The sequence below is a fragment of the Thalia democratica genome, chromosome 7 (assembly GCF_965202585.1).
Source record: "Thalia democratica chromosome 7, ktThaDemo2.hap1.1, whole genome shotgun sequence".
NCBI classification, from domain to species: Eukaryota; Metazoa; Chordata; class Thaliacea; order Salpida; family Salpidae; genus Thalia; species Thalia democratica.
This window is the reverse complement of record NC_139171.1, coordinates 12,737,655-12,753,316: the sequence shown is the minus strand read 5'-3', so window position 1 is coordinate 12,753,316 and position 15,662 is coordinate 12,737,655. Positions and strand designations below refer to the sequence as shown.

Here is a 15,662-nt window from a genome sequence, read left to right as displayed (position 1 = left end):
TTTTAACAACAGAGTACATGTTATTTTTTATATTTTTATTTGTTACATATTTTTTTATTTAATTAAACTTACTGATATTAAAACAAGATGTTTATAATTAATTAAACAGGAAACTAACAAATTTAAAATTTAAAGTGACTAAATACTTTGTTTCATAAAAGTAAACTATTTTGATTGCAACTCATCGGCAATTTAGTCTATAACTTTTCAAGTAAAACAACATACTGTAAACATAAAAAAATTGCTAAAAACTAAAATTTAACTGCAGTGCCTCAAGCAGTGGTAAAAATTTTTCAAAGAAACTTAACAAAAGTTTTTTGGATTGTTAAGTTTATATTTTACATCTTGAATAAACATATAAAAAATATGACTAAATATATTTGCACATAAAATTAAACTGCAAAGCCTCAAATTGTGATTAAACTTAACAACTTTTAAAATTGTAATCAGGTCCAATTCACTGAAATAAAACAAATTAAATAAACTAAAAAAGAAATTTAATTAACGGCAATGTAAAAAAGATTACTTTTTTGCAAACAAAAAACGAATATAAGTCAAATTTAACTATGACGTCAGAGGTTCAAGCAAAGCATCTTTTTCTCCACCTTTTGTGACGTCACACTCAAAACTCCCCCTCATCATCTGATTCACCTCCCCCCTCCGCATAGCAACCATATATGTTGTCAATAGCAACGAGGGGACGATGTACAGAAGTGCTGGTTGACCTGTTTCCATCAGAGTGAGGGCAATTGTGGTTAGCAGCAGTCCGAACACGTAGGATATCACTGATGTTGTGTAGTACACGTTTGTGGGTTTTTTGTTGAAGATGGTTGCTTTGGTGTCCCACACTGCGCACAGTGCAACGTGCAAACCTGGTAAAATATAAAAAGCTTTACAAGTTGATATTGTTTTGTAGATTTTTATCTCAGCTAATGGGTATCTTTTATTTCTTAACAAAATTCAAAAAATTTTTTAAATATGAGGGATCAAAGCAAGTAAGCCAATAAAATAAAGTATGAAAAGTGAGTCAATAACAAATTCATTTTATTGGAAACTTTTTTTTGCAAAATATTTTAAACCAATCTTAAGTTTTCAGACTTTAAAGATAGATTATCAGTAGTTTTTAAATTTATGAGAAATAGAAGTTGATTAAAATTGCTTCTTTTTAAAACCATACACCAAATTTTATCTAATTTTTTTTTACTTCTGTAAATAGTGACTTATAAATAGCACTAATTTTCTTAAAAAAGGGTCAGTGTAAGTAGTTGAGAAATAAGTTTCTTAATTACATTATGACCTGAAGTTTTTTGTCAAAGCTAAGTTGATTTTAGAAAATTGAAAAAAAAAAACAACCTTACAAAATCTTTTAAAAAAATATAAACTACTAAAAGAAAAATTACAGAAAAACTCATAAAATTTATCAACAAAACAGTATACCTGGCAACAGAACATCACCGAAACCCAGCATGCTGTTACTGAGTTGGGTGCACTCAGGAACGTGAAACTTTGGAAGTTCAAACAAACCGGGAAGTCTCTCGTTTGAACCACTTCCTCCCCCTGTTGCCACACTCACCATGACTGACTGACCTACGAAATATAATTGATTGTTTTCAAAAATAGAAATTAACGTTATTAGTTTTTTAAACAGTGAGTTGTAGTTAAATGAAAAAATAAAATGTGGTTTTTTTTTTTTTAATCTCCTTAGTTTAGCAAAACCTTATGATCAATCTAACATCTTTAAAATGGATGTATTTGGTAGTTTAATCTTTTTTAAACATTACTGATTATTAGTTGCAGTTTTACTTAAAAACTCACTGGGTTTTAATAATATTAAAATTAATGTATTATCAGATTTAATTAAAACTTTTTTTGTTCTTTTAATATTATTAAAACCCTAATAAAAAATAAATACTTAAAATTGTATGAATACAAAAAAAATTGACATTTCTGACCTGATGGAGTTATGTAGGGGGTGATGAACACATAAAACACATCATAGAAAAAGAAGAAGGACATAAGAGAAGATGATACTGTCAAATTAGGCAGCCCAACTGATTTTATTCCGTACATGCAGAAGGAAGCTCCCAAAATATCCATCAGTATCCAATTGAACCAGGAGTGCCTGTAGGCGAACCATGAAACTGACACGGTGTAAGAAGCAAGTAACAGTAAAACTGATAAAAGTGAAACGTGGTTTTTTGAAATTGTGAGCCTAGGCTGGTGGCCTGACATGCTGCTTAGTTTGTACACAACCCCCTTCAACACATTGAAGAGAGAGAAGCCAGATCCGATGACAAAGAAGATTTGAGTGATGGTGACCAAGTAGTAGTAGAAATTGTACATGAGGACTAATGTTAAGGAGCTGAGAATCACATAAAAGAGTGTGTGCTTTACTTGGATGTCAAACTCCTCGGTTTTTTTATCTCTTTGCTTCTTTTTAGTTTCAGACTCAAAAGACTTTTTGTGCCACCAGGACCCTATGGCCAATACGATCACAGCAAGCATCAGCAAAACTGCATTGCTGAAGTCATAAGGTAAGTTATCCTCACTGTACAGCCAAACCACAGGAGTAGTGAGGTTTGCAGAGAAGCTGACAATCTTTTTGTAGGACTCTTCAGAGATTAACATGACAAACACATTTATTTTATTGTACTCCACATTTGTGGCAGAAGATAACACCAAACTCGTATTTGACACCACCATGACTCCTGAAGCATTATTCCTTTGAAAGTTCAAAGCCTTCTCAGCAAAAGTGCAGTTACCCCTTTGTATAATCACAAATTGGTTTTGAAAATAAACAGAAGCTGATGAGTTTGCGCACCCATAGCTGGGATACAGGTCCTGAAACTTGTATGGGAAGTTTTGATTGGGTGGAATTGTTTTGAAGTTGTTGTTGTATGTGGCGCAAACACTCAAGGAAGTTGTGTTTTCAATGTTTCCAACCCTGATGTACCCATACTGTGCTGTGCAAACTTGAAAGAATATATTTATCAAGCAAATTAAAACAATCATTATTTTTACCTGATATAAAAAATGTATTATTAATTAATTAATGAACTCACAAAAAAAAATTTATTACTTTTGAAATCATTAATCAGTTTAAGAAAAATTTTATAGAAAAAATATGGTAAGTATCTTTAGTATCAACTATGGCTTCTCTGTTTTTAAAATCAAAGAAAAAGCAATAGAAAAAATTTACTATATAAATTATTTATAAAGGTTTTTCCAAAATGGCAAAATGATCTGATTTTAGTAAGTCAGGTAGTAACTAGTTTGACTTAACAATTTTGAACATTTATAAAATTTTAATTTTTAGCTTGCTAACTTATCATAAATGATAGAAACAAAAAAAAAATAAACTATAATGATTTAATATTAAAAGAAACTTTTTTATTAGGCTGTAGGTGGGTCCAGCTTGTTTTATTACAAACTTATATTTTTACTGCCTTCAAAGTTTTACTTCAAAATGTTTAAAGAGCTTAATAAGTTATCTATTTTTAAAAAATCTACAAAAATTTTGATAATTAAAAGTAACTAGCTCAAAAACTATAAACAACAGCTAGTGAATTATTATTTAGTCACGAAAATAGACAATAAAAAAATTCTGGTCAATATTTACAAAGGAATCTTTGAAAGGGTTGCCACTTTTGAGTCATAAAAACTGCCCTGTTTAAACAAAAACTGTTCTGAATGCCCTTTAACTGTCCTGTGTTTTTGGAATCCTTTTTAAAAATTAAAAACTTGAAAAAAAAATTAAGATTATAGTTCTTCAACAAAATGAAAATAGATTATAAAATAATCACTTATTACAACAGAACTAAATCAATTAAACCACATTCAAAATCTTCAAAAAAAATTATGCTTAGACTTAAAAAAAAAGTTTAAACTGCACTGAGTTTTTTATAAAAAAACAAAACTATACTGAGTGAGCCTGAACTTAATAAATCTTAAAATCCTGTGTGTGGCAACTATGCTTTTTACAAAATTGTCTCTATCTCAAAGGTTAGTTTTAACTTAAATTTAAAGAAAAAGTGAACTAAAGCCTATACTTTAAACTTTTATGAAGGAGACAATGTTGTTAAATATAACAAATATTCAAGTTCATCTGGATGGCTTTTATAATACAAATTTTATACTTATATCTTACTTTATTTAAACTTGGTTGTAGTTTTATTAAACAGCAAAAAAAAACATTCTTTTATAAAAACAATCATAATAATTTATATAAAAATACACAATAAAATTTTTTTCTAGAAAAAGGCTTATTGACTCACCTACCCATAAGAACGGTAATATCCTCGATTTACTGCTTTGTAATTATATGGCATTAGATAGAGTTAAGTTTCATTTGGTTGATTCACCTTTAACAAATATAAATGATCACAATGTTATTTTGTTTGGGATAAGTGTTCACAAAAGTAAAAAACCATCTCCTAAATTACTCTATCCAGATTTTCGTAGAGCAAATTTTGAGAATATTAATAAATTTTTATCAAATATAAATTGGAAAGTTCTTTTTAACAACTCAAAAAATCTAAAAATGTTTTATGATAAATTTATCAAAACAATAAACTTTTCAATCAAACAATTTGTGCCTTTGATTAAACAAGACAGAAAAATGAAAACATATCCTTCTGATATAAAAAAGTTGTTAAGAGAAAAACTAAAACTCTACAAACAATGTAAGTTAGATAAGCAGATGATAGAAAATTACAAAACTGTATCAAAAAAATATGAAAAAGCAGTGTAAGTTTTCAACATAGAACATGAAAAACGTTTTTGCCAAAACACAAACTCAAAAAAGTTCTACAGCTATGTAAAATCAAAGCTCAAGTTAACACCTTCTTTACCTGTATTAATTAATGAAAATAATTTTCCAATAATATCAGAACTTGATAAAGCCTCTTTTTTTAACAGGTCCTTTCAAAAGGTATTCATTAAAGATTGTGATGACAAAAATTTTACACTTGTTAGTAAAAAGTGTTTGGAAATGAAAAACTTCTTCATAAGCAATGATGAAATAATTAAGTCTGTTAATCATTTAAAAGATAAAATAATCAGAACGCCTGAAAACATTCCTTCATATTTTACTAAACGTACTATTCATTCCCTAATTCTTCCAATTTCACTAGTTTTTAATTGTTCACTAGCTACATCCTCTGTACCAAACCAGTGGAAAGTCTCATATGTCATACCAGTGCACAAAAAAGGTAGTAAGTACAACCCTTTAAACTACAGACCCATTTCTTTAACAAGCAGTTTTTGTAGAATTTTCGAACATATAATTTCTCTAAAAATACTTTATCACCTTCTTTTAAATAAGCTAATTTCACATAAACAGTTTGGTTTTCTACCTAATCGATCATCTAGTTAACAACTGTTGAATTGCTTACACTCATGGTTGGTTTCATTTCTAAGCAATAAGTCAACTAAAGTTATTTACACAGACATTCAAAAGGCTTTTGACTCTGTATCCCATTTTAAACTAATAAAGACTTTAACTCAATACAAAATTCATAAAAGTTTAGTTAGCTGGTTCATAGAGTTTCTTGAAAACAGAACCCAAAAAGTAGTTATTGATAACACTTTTTCAGAGTCTTTACCTGTTTTCAGTGGAGTGCCTCAAGGAGAGGTTATTGGCCCACTTTTATTTATAATTTATATCAATGATATAGCTTTAGAAGTAGATGTCGATAGCAACATAAATCTCTTTACAGACGATACAAAAATTTTTAGCCATTCTAACACAATTCTACAAAAATCTTTGGATAAAATTTATCATTGGCTAAAAGAAAGAAAACTAGTTTTAAATCCTAGTAAATGTCAGGTTCTAAACATTCAAAAAAATACATCTAGTATCACTTCTGAATTTAGAATAAACAACATAAGGTTACCTTTAACTAAAGTGTTTAAAGATCTGGGAATTTTTATTGCTGAAAACCTAAAATGGAACCACCATATCAATTACGTTTATCAAACTGCATCAACTATTTCTTTTCAAGTTTTAAAGAGTTTTAAATCTACAGATATAAACATTCTCAAAAAATTTATCTCGTTTACATTCGTCCTAAGTTAGAATACAACACACCAATTTGGTCTCCATACCTGAAGAAAGATATTAACCATCTTGAATCCATTCAAAGAAAATATACAAGAATAGTCTTCAACCGTTGTAACATCTCATACACATCTTATTTTGATAGACTCTCAAAACTTGGTATTAAGTCTTTAGAGTATAGAAGGATTGAGTTTGACTTAATTACTTTTTCAAACTGATTAATAGTGAAACTACAATTAATTTACAGTCTATTTTAGAACCTCATAAATGTACTTATTTACTGAGAGGTAACAGCAGAAAATTTACATGCAGACATAATTTCAATAATAATGTTTGGCATAATTCTTTTTTTTATCGTTCAGTTGAATTATGGAACAAGCTTCCAAACGAATTAGTTTCTTGTAAAAAAGTTGAGCATTTTCGGTTAAGGTTAAAAAAGTTTGATTTAAATAAATATTTTGTTAGCAAAATTCATAAGTGATTTTTTTTTGTTGTTGGTTCTTCGTTAACCACTGGTTGTATTTGTCTAATTTGGTTTAACCTATAGCTTTATTTTATTAGCAGCGCCTTTCCTCTGTGTATAACGAAACCTGTTCCTTAATACATAGTTTATTGGGCTGTTAAAGTGCTAGAGGCCTTGGGTTCTTAAGTTTTGTTTATAGTCAGTGTTCTCAACATTTATCAGCTACTACGAAAGTCCAACTAACGCTGAGTTATCTGAGTATTAAAGATTTGAAAGTAAATATGAAGCAGGCTCTCCTAAGAAAAATGAAAAACTTTGTTCATATAAAAGCGGTTCTAGTTATACAAAAAAAAGTGAAACAAGTTGTATGGACAAACGTTAAGCCGGTTACTCAAATGAAAGCTGAACCAGTTGTTCAAATAATGTGAAGCCAGTCGTTCGAATGAAAATGAAACCAGTTTTGGAGTGAAACCATCTGTTCGGATGAAGTTGAAGTAGGATATTGTTGATCTCTTTTCGGAAGCACCGGAATTATAAATTTTGTGTTATACTTTTTGTGTTTTTATGTTAATTTTTAAACTTTAATTAGTTAAACTCAGTTTTTTTTTTCATTTTTAATGTACAATTTTGGTTTATTTTTGTCTTTTTGTTGTATGTCTTTCTGTATAAGTGGCCTAGGTTTTGATGCCTGGGTCCTTTGTATGACAACAAACTTACAATAATAAAAAAAGCAAAGAGAAATTGAGTGTTTTCAAGTATTTTTTTTAAACTGATTAAATTTTAAAAAGTTTGAACTGAAAACTAGTTTTTTATAAAATATTCTGTTAATACTTTAAAATTTATTGTTGAATTTAAAGAAAACAAAAAATTATTTATTAAAGACCTTCAAATTAAACAAATTGTTCAAACTATAGTTTAACATTTTTTACATATACTTTAATTTTATTTTCAACTCTAAGTTAAAGAGCAGAGTGAATAGCCTTACACCCTCACTATGAATTTGTATATAAAAAAGTAATTTGTTGATTGCAACATACTCTTCAAAGTCAATACAAGAATATTTAAAAACATCTGTACATGCAAGTATGTTTTTTTGACACCTTAGTTAGGGTGACACAATATTTTTATATTCCTAAGATGGTTAGGTATATTTTCACCATAATTTAATTATTTTAATATTAGAGTGTAGTTTATGGTTTTCTTTTAGGTCTTTTAAAGTAGAAGGTATTCATCAAATTTTAGTATAAAAATAAATTTCTAAAAAACAAAAGATAAATAATTCCTCAATGGATAATGTACAAGTCTAGAATTTTTTATCAATAAAATAATTTAAATAATGTCTCTTTTACTATATATACAGGGTTGCCACTGGTTTTTAAGAAACCTTTTCCAGGTTTTCTAAATTTCTTTAAGCTTTTGAAAATACACAGTATTGGGGCTACTTTTAGTTTTAAGTTAAGTTTAGATTGCTAAGTAGTAAACAACATTGAAAAGATACTATGAAGCTGCTTTAATGTTTTTTAATAAAATAAAATTTGATGATGACAAAAAAATTATCTATGTGATACATTTTTTGTATAAACAAAATTATTCTACTTAAGGCCATAGGGGGGGTCCACTTTGTTTTTTACAACTTGATCTTAATTTGTAGAATTTAATTTGAGCTATCAGAAACTTTTAACCGCTTAAAAAAACTCAAAGTAACTTTTGAGATATAAGCAATCAAAGAAAGGGCGTTCAATAGGTTCCTTATAGAAGGCGAAAACTAAAAATGCAAAAAAAGACTACTTCACTAAAAGTCTATCTCCTCCTTCATTTTTTGAGTAATCTTTCTCAAATTTTAACAGAATGTGTATCATTAAACTTTAAAGAGATCTCTTGTAGGAATTTTTTTAATTTTGAATAAAAAAAAAATTATCGTCAAAAAACTGCCCTTTTTTTTAGTTTTTTGTAGATAAAATTCTCATTTTTCAAAATTTCAAAAATTTCAACATTTGGATTCTTCAAAACATTAAAAGGAACATTTCCTGAAAATTTGAAGTCTTTAGGTCAAAAAATGAAGGAGGAGATAGGTTTTTAGTGCGTTTTTAAAAGGCGAGAAAAACGCCTTCAAAGTTTTAGTAATCTTTTTGACCAAAAAATTCGAACATTTTTGATTTCAAATGATTCTTTATATACTCATTTTTAAGTTTTTTGATCAATTAATACTGAACTTCTTTTCTATTTTTTGGTTTAAAATAGAAGATATACATGCTTACTACACAATGAACAAGTTTTTACAAGTATGAAGCAAAGTAAAGCTGAAAAAACAGGTTAAGGTACGCTGGTTTAGAAAAACTGAAGTAAAACTAACAAAGAATAAAAACTTAGTATTACAAACATCTTTGGCTGGCTAAAGCTTATTCTAATGAAAAGTTTTAGAGTTTTTTTTTGTATAATTCTCTTAAAAGATTATTACGTCATACGTAATTTGCATCAAATTAAAAATTAAGATATTAGTTAGCTGAAGACTAGTTTATAATTCGCGAAACAAAGTTTGTTTTAACTCAAGTTTGTTTGCTTCAAAATACCTTAGTGGAAGAAAGTTAGTATTTCGTTCGTTTTTGTTTAAATTTAATTATGATTTTTTCAAATAAGAGGTATTAACTTTATTAATTAAGTTGGTTTTGAAAAAATTATTTTATTTTATTTTAATTATTATATTATTTTTATGTAAACTAAATTAGTTAAATAATATGCTGCTTTGGTTGCTTCCTTCCAAAAAAATGTTTCGGACATGCTTTTATATAACCTCTTATAAAAAAAAGTTACTGAATATTTTTAAAATCTAAAAAAAGCATCTGAAAGATTATGAAATTTACTATAATATAAGTCTACATGTTAATTTTGGTCAAAAAATTGCTTCTACCCCCCCTATGGCATCCAGGTTTTTTTTTCTAAATTGTCAAGGTCAACCTTCCAGGATCCAGGTTTTGTGGCAACCTTGTATATAAATTTTATTTCAAATTTCATTATTTTTTACATATTTTTGCTCAAAATTGCAAGTTTTTTGGTAATTTTTATTTGAAAATCAAGGTTTTTTAATATTTATGAAATTGGATATTATTCTCCTTTTTGCCTAAATTTCCAACTTTTAGGTTTTAACTTAAAGTTGCAAAATTAAACATACTTTAGTTAAATTAATTAAAAATTAGAATAAAAAATTCAAAAAGTAACAAATTATAAAATGTATTACTACTCAGAACGTATTGTGAGAAGAAAAACTCATAAAATAAATTTTAAACTTCAAAAAAGCTCAACAATGTATTGTCTAAAAGTTGAATCAAGTATGTATTATGAAGTTGCTATAATTAATTAAAAGTGTAATAGCTCACATTGTAAATATTATTTTAGTTATTAAATAAAACATCTTATATATATACAGTATATATTAGGGTGCTCATTTTTACACTTACTTTTGATTTTCTGTATGTATCTGCTTTATAAGAGGACCCTTTTACCTACTTAAACGGTTTCGTAATTTTTCTTTTGTTAAATTTAAAACTTCGTATGGAAAAGATACTTTGTATTTCGCGATAATTTTTTAAAATCATTTATAAATGACTTGAATGATATTGCTGAGTTAATTTATATATTAGTTTAAATAAAGTGCTTCAATTTTTTTTTTTTGAAAAGCAACGAAACTGCGTTTTCGCTTAGTATATCACTATTTTCAAGTTAAATACTATGATAGAAAGCTAAATAATTCTAAAAAAAATGTATTACTAGACTTTAGAACTCATAAGTAGTCAAAGTTAAAGGGTTTTAGAACAAAATCACAATAAAATAAGAACCAAGACTTTATATTTATTTGAAAATAAACAAACCTTTATGAGGTTATAATAAAACTATATACTTTGAGTATAGTCTCTGAAGTTTTACAAGAAAAAATGTATGAAAATAAACATGCTGTTTTAAAATAATTAGTTTTGTGAACAGGTTTTGAAACTTAAAGAATTGAATTTCTTACTGGCTTTTCGAGAATATCAAGATTCAAGACACACAGAAGACCATTCATCTGTAACTGTGGCGTAAATTAAAACGTTGTATTCCTTTTTATACTTTCGTCTGCGAAATTTGCGAACGGAGAAAAAGTTTTTTGATCACAAAACATTTATTCTTCAACGCATTTTTTTTGGAAAAAGCTCTTGGATACTGCTCAACACGGGTTAACTTGTTTGATATTTTACAAAATACCTCACAACTCTACTAGTTCCTCTTATGACGTAAAACTTGTCACCCATCGCTAACATAACAGCTTGTTATTAACAAGACAACATTTTCTTCCACCAAATTAGTAATGTACGTCCATTTATCAGGTAAAAATCGTATGCTTTGATTGAGTTTATGGTGCTATTTATGCACCCTGTGACCACAATCTTTTCGTAAAAACCACAAGATTGAAAATTTGTTGCCTCAAGCATATGGCTTATAGTGTGAACTTTGTTTTCACTTTGATGGTCAAAACTTCTATTTTACCTGCATAAGCACCGCTCGTACTACTTTTTTTAACACCAGAATCAAAAAAAAAATCACAAACGTTTTTGTGATATGTTAAGTTTTGTTTTCAGGATACTTACTTAATACTAAATATTTTAATTTTTTACAGGTTCAAAGACGAAGAAAAGCTCTTTAACGCAAAAATAGAAAACTGTAACTTCTAGCGACATTTCAACTACGTTTAACATTTTAACTACATCAAAATGTTATCGTCACATAATAAATTTTTTTTTTTTATGAAAACTTGTATTTGATCGAAACTAAGTAATAACATAAAATATGTGAATTTAAAACAAATTTTGTTTAACCAAAGTTTAGCTAAATTTTAGAACTAAGTACAACTTCTATTATCAGAAAAAAATGTAACTATATTAAAAAAATAAAACACTCAAATACATTAAACTTCAATTGTATAAAATATTTAACTTTAAAATTCATAAACTTTTGTTTTTTTTTTAATAAATGAACAATTAAAATTCAATTTTCATATATAACTCATCAACTACTGTCACACAAATATAGTTGAAGCGGTACAAGATTTACAAAACAATTATTTTCCAAAAACTAATCAAATGATTACATACAAGTTTAATTTAAAAGAAATATATTTTAATATAAAAAAATCCTATATAAATTAGTTTGATTATTATCTTTTGTTTTTACACAATTAAGGTTTTAAAAGTATTAAAACAGCTTTAAGTCTTAATTTTTTATAATATTTTAATATTTTACTTTATCAAAAAATAAACATAGTAACTTTGAAATCTTTTCCTCAAATCTGATTGTTTACATAGAGCTTAGCTATAAATGACCGTTTCATAACAAATCAGGCTGCTACGCACTTATAATTTTTATATAAATAAAACAAATAAAACATTTAATTATAAAAAAATAATTCAGTATTAATAAAATACACTTTTAAAAAGGCAACAAAGTACAACTAGGCAGATTGCTATTTTTTGCTTAATAACAACAAGTTTGTTTAACTAGTTTAACTGTCTCTATAAGTTTATGCACGCATAACATTTATTGTTAATGAAAAAGTATCACTTTAATTAAGTTGTTTTATTATTGTTGCACACAACGTACTATATTTGTGCTTAATAAATAAATAAAACTTTTAATGCAATTTTATTTTAGTATAAATAGCTGCATTATGTTTATTTTTTCAATATTAAACAATAAAAGTTTGGTACACGTGTTTTATTGCATTTATAAATTATTACACGCAAAACTTTTACGAAGTAAGCCTTAGTTAAAATCAAAAATAACTTTATGAAATCGTTGAAGATAGCAGTAACACACTAATCAGGGACACATCTTAAAGAAAAACAATGTTTAAAATTGCTTAGTATGAGAATACAACTAAATCTTTTTCAGGTTTATTATAAAGCAGTTTCTTAACTAACAATGTTGAAAAAACAACACAATAAACACACATTCATATTAATTAAAAGAAATTTTAGTTTATTTGGTCTAAAAACTTATGTTGTTTAAGTTTATTTTAAATTACTTATAATAACATATTTGAAAACTTAGTTTTAAAACCAATCAATATGACTAAAATAAATTTTAAAAACATGCCAAGAGTACTTAATATTATATAAAAACATATAAATACTGCTATACCAATAATTAAATATAATTAATATTTTTTTAAACTTTGTTATCTAGTCGTACACTACATGCTTTAACTATGTAATACAATCTAAAAAGCATTTTACTAAATTTAATCTTTAACAAATAAAACTAACAAAAAATAAAAAAAAATTAAACAAAAGTTCCAAATAGTATGAATACTAAAAAAAATCGTTAACAAAATGTACACAAAAGCTCTTCTAACAAAATTCAGAATCAAAAAATTTTAAAAAACAGTTGTACCCAAATAGGTGCATAAATTGCATGCTTTGATTACAGTTAAGAATGTGTGTCCCAAATGAAGTCTTGATATAGATGTACAGTTTAATAGGTTGAAGCTTATTTTTTACTTGTTAAGAATATTTATTTTAACGAGTTGTTAAGTTAAAATTTATTACTTAGCATTATATTAACCTGCTGAACTAAACTATATATATTGTCAATTCTTTTAGTCTTACGCTTTTTAATCATTTTTAGTGCAGTTATATATTTAAAAAGCTACTCGATTCTTATGCTGTACAATGATCAAAACTTCGGCATTTAATTTTTTTTTTCGTTTCTTTTAACTTTTTAATATTATGATAGCATTTAAAATAAAAAAAAGTAAATTTTAAAGAAGTTATGCTATATATTATTATTATTAGTAATATATTTAACTTACTTTATGGTTAAAAGCGCGCCTTGGCGGGTGCGTAGCGTAATTCTTTTAGTAAGTATTTTATCGGTCTCTGTACTGTAACTAATAAAATATTGTTATATTTTAGGCTATATACACGAACAATATTGATAAGTTTGCTTTAATTTTTTACACGGTCAATTCCGGCTTACATCGCTTTAGTTGTGTTAGAATTTATTTATTGTAAACTATTTGTTTCTTGTTTTTGTGTTCGAAGTTATCTTTAAATTTATTTAAATTACTAAATTAAAAAATAAAGAAACAAGTTTTTTGTTAATGAACTTATGATATACTTTGTTCCTCTTATTAGTTGATTTTGTTCATTGTGTAATTCAATGCGTACCTTAGGCGGGTGTGTATTTTTTAAATAACGTACTTTCGGGTGTCTTTACTTTTCTAAAAGCACATTGAAGAAATTTGGACCTGGTAGTAAGTTTAAGTTGAATATAATTTGTTTATGAAAAAAGCTCCTGCAATTAATGATAAATATCGTGTGCCCATTCGTGCGTATAGCCAAAATTTTGTTTTAATTATGAACATAAATAAAGATAATTTTATAGGAAAACTTAAATTTTTTTAAAAAACATAAACCTTTAATGTCAATTATTTTTATTTTTTAAAAGCTATCTAAAAATTCTTTTTTTTTAGAGAATGCACTTTTGTCTTTGATTAAAAAAAAATTTGGTTTAGGGTTTGAATTATTTGATGGGGTTCCTCCAAAAATGCAGGTTTATTTTTTCATTATTATGGTATTAAAACCAAAAATAAATATTATTATTTTTATTTTTATTTTTTGTTCCCTTAGTTTGCATGTTATTTAAACTGTTAGATGTTTATTTTATAAATAATGTTAGTATATCTTACGATTTGGCCCCAAAGCAAAATGATGTATATTACACTATCATTTGCCTTGGCCATTTCACAGAGAAAAAATTGATAAAAGTAAAAAAAAAACAATTAATAAGAATGAGAATTACAACAAACTTAATTAATTTTTTTTTTATTTAATTAAATTTGTTGTAATTCACAATCTTATTATTTTTTATTTTCCTTTTATCAATTTTTTTATCTAGGAAATGGCCAAGGCAAATGATAGTGTAATATACATCATTGCTTTGGGGCCAAATCGTAAAAGATATTAACATTATTTATAAAAAAAAATCTAACAGTTTAAATAACATGCAAACTAAGGGGAAAAAATAAATTAAAAAAAAAGTATTTATTTTTGGATTTAATACCATAATAATGAAAAAACAAAACCTTTATTTTTGGAGGGACCCCATGAAATAATTCAAACCCCAAACCAAATTTTTTTTTAATTAAAGACGAAGGTGCGTTCTCTAAAAAAAAAAAATTAGATAACTTTTAAAATAAGGAAAATAATTGACATTAAAGTTTTATGTTTTTTGAAAAATAAGTTTTCCTATAAAATTAACTTTATGCTCGTGTTTTAATTTGAATAATAAATATTACTTTACATATCTCATTCAAAAGTAAAATATTATGTGTAGATGTACATGATGTGTAAAAGATTCACAGTTTTTCCAAACTTAGGGTAACTGAAGCCAACTCTAGTTAAATTGATTATTTTTAGCAAAGCAATTCTTCTGAAGATAAACTTGTGTATTGTGAAAGTTCTTTAAACGGAATCACTGTAAATTTGTTAATATATCAAACAAGTGTTTTCTAAAAAACATACATAAAATCGAATTACTTTGGTTATGTTTAACTTTAAGTGAGCACGCTTTGGTGCAACATACAGAAATTTTTCAGCTTCATTATCAATGATTTTCAATTTTTTTTTGTAACTTATTCATGTTATCCATTTATATTACTGAATTTAGTTTTAGCTGGCATCTTAGGTGACTCTTCAACTGTATATATAAGTGTCATTTTGATGATGCAACTTAAAGACTTTTGTAATCTCTAATATTATGGTTTATGTATGTTACATATCTGTGTGAACTTGGTATAAAAACTAACTTGTTTGTTTGGCTTTATTCAACTCTAACGATAGTTTTATTTCAACTTAGTGTCATTTTAAATTATATTTTACATTATTAGCTAAATCAAACAAAGATTTTTATAACAAAAAAGTTAATATTTATACTAAGTTCACACCAATATGTAATATACATTATACATAAAACTAAAAAAATACAAAAAAGTTTATAAGTTGTTTGTTGAAATGATACTGATATATACAGTTGAAGAGTCACCTAAGGTGCCAGCTAAAATTACAATCAGTGATATAGGTACATAAGCAGGCAAAGCCCTGGTACTTATTT

The 15,662-nt window shown here is 26.4% G+C and overlaps 1 protein-coding gene across 1 annotated transcript; it reads right to left on the bottom strand.

The window, feature by feature from the left end:
- Positions 1-564: 564 nt before the first annotated feature.
- Positions 565-3,012, bottom strand: LOC145841121 (signal peptide peptidase-like 2B). The gene is made up of 3 exons (XM_082948492.1): positions 1,953-3,012; positions 1,438-1,587; positions 565-872 (listed from the first exon to the last, which is right to left on the bottom strand). The coding sequence occupies exons 1-3, from the start codon at positions 3,010-3,012 to the stop codon at positions 565-567; spliced, it is 1,518 nt and encodes a 505-aa protein (XP_082804618.1).
- Positions 3,013-15,662: the final 12,650 nt, after the last annotated feature.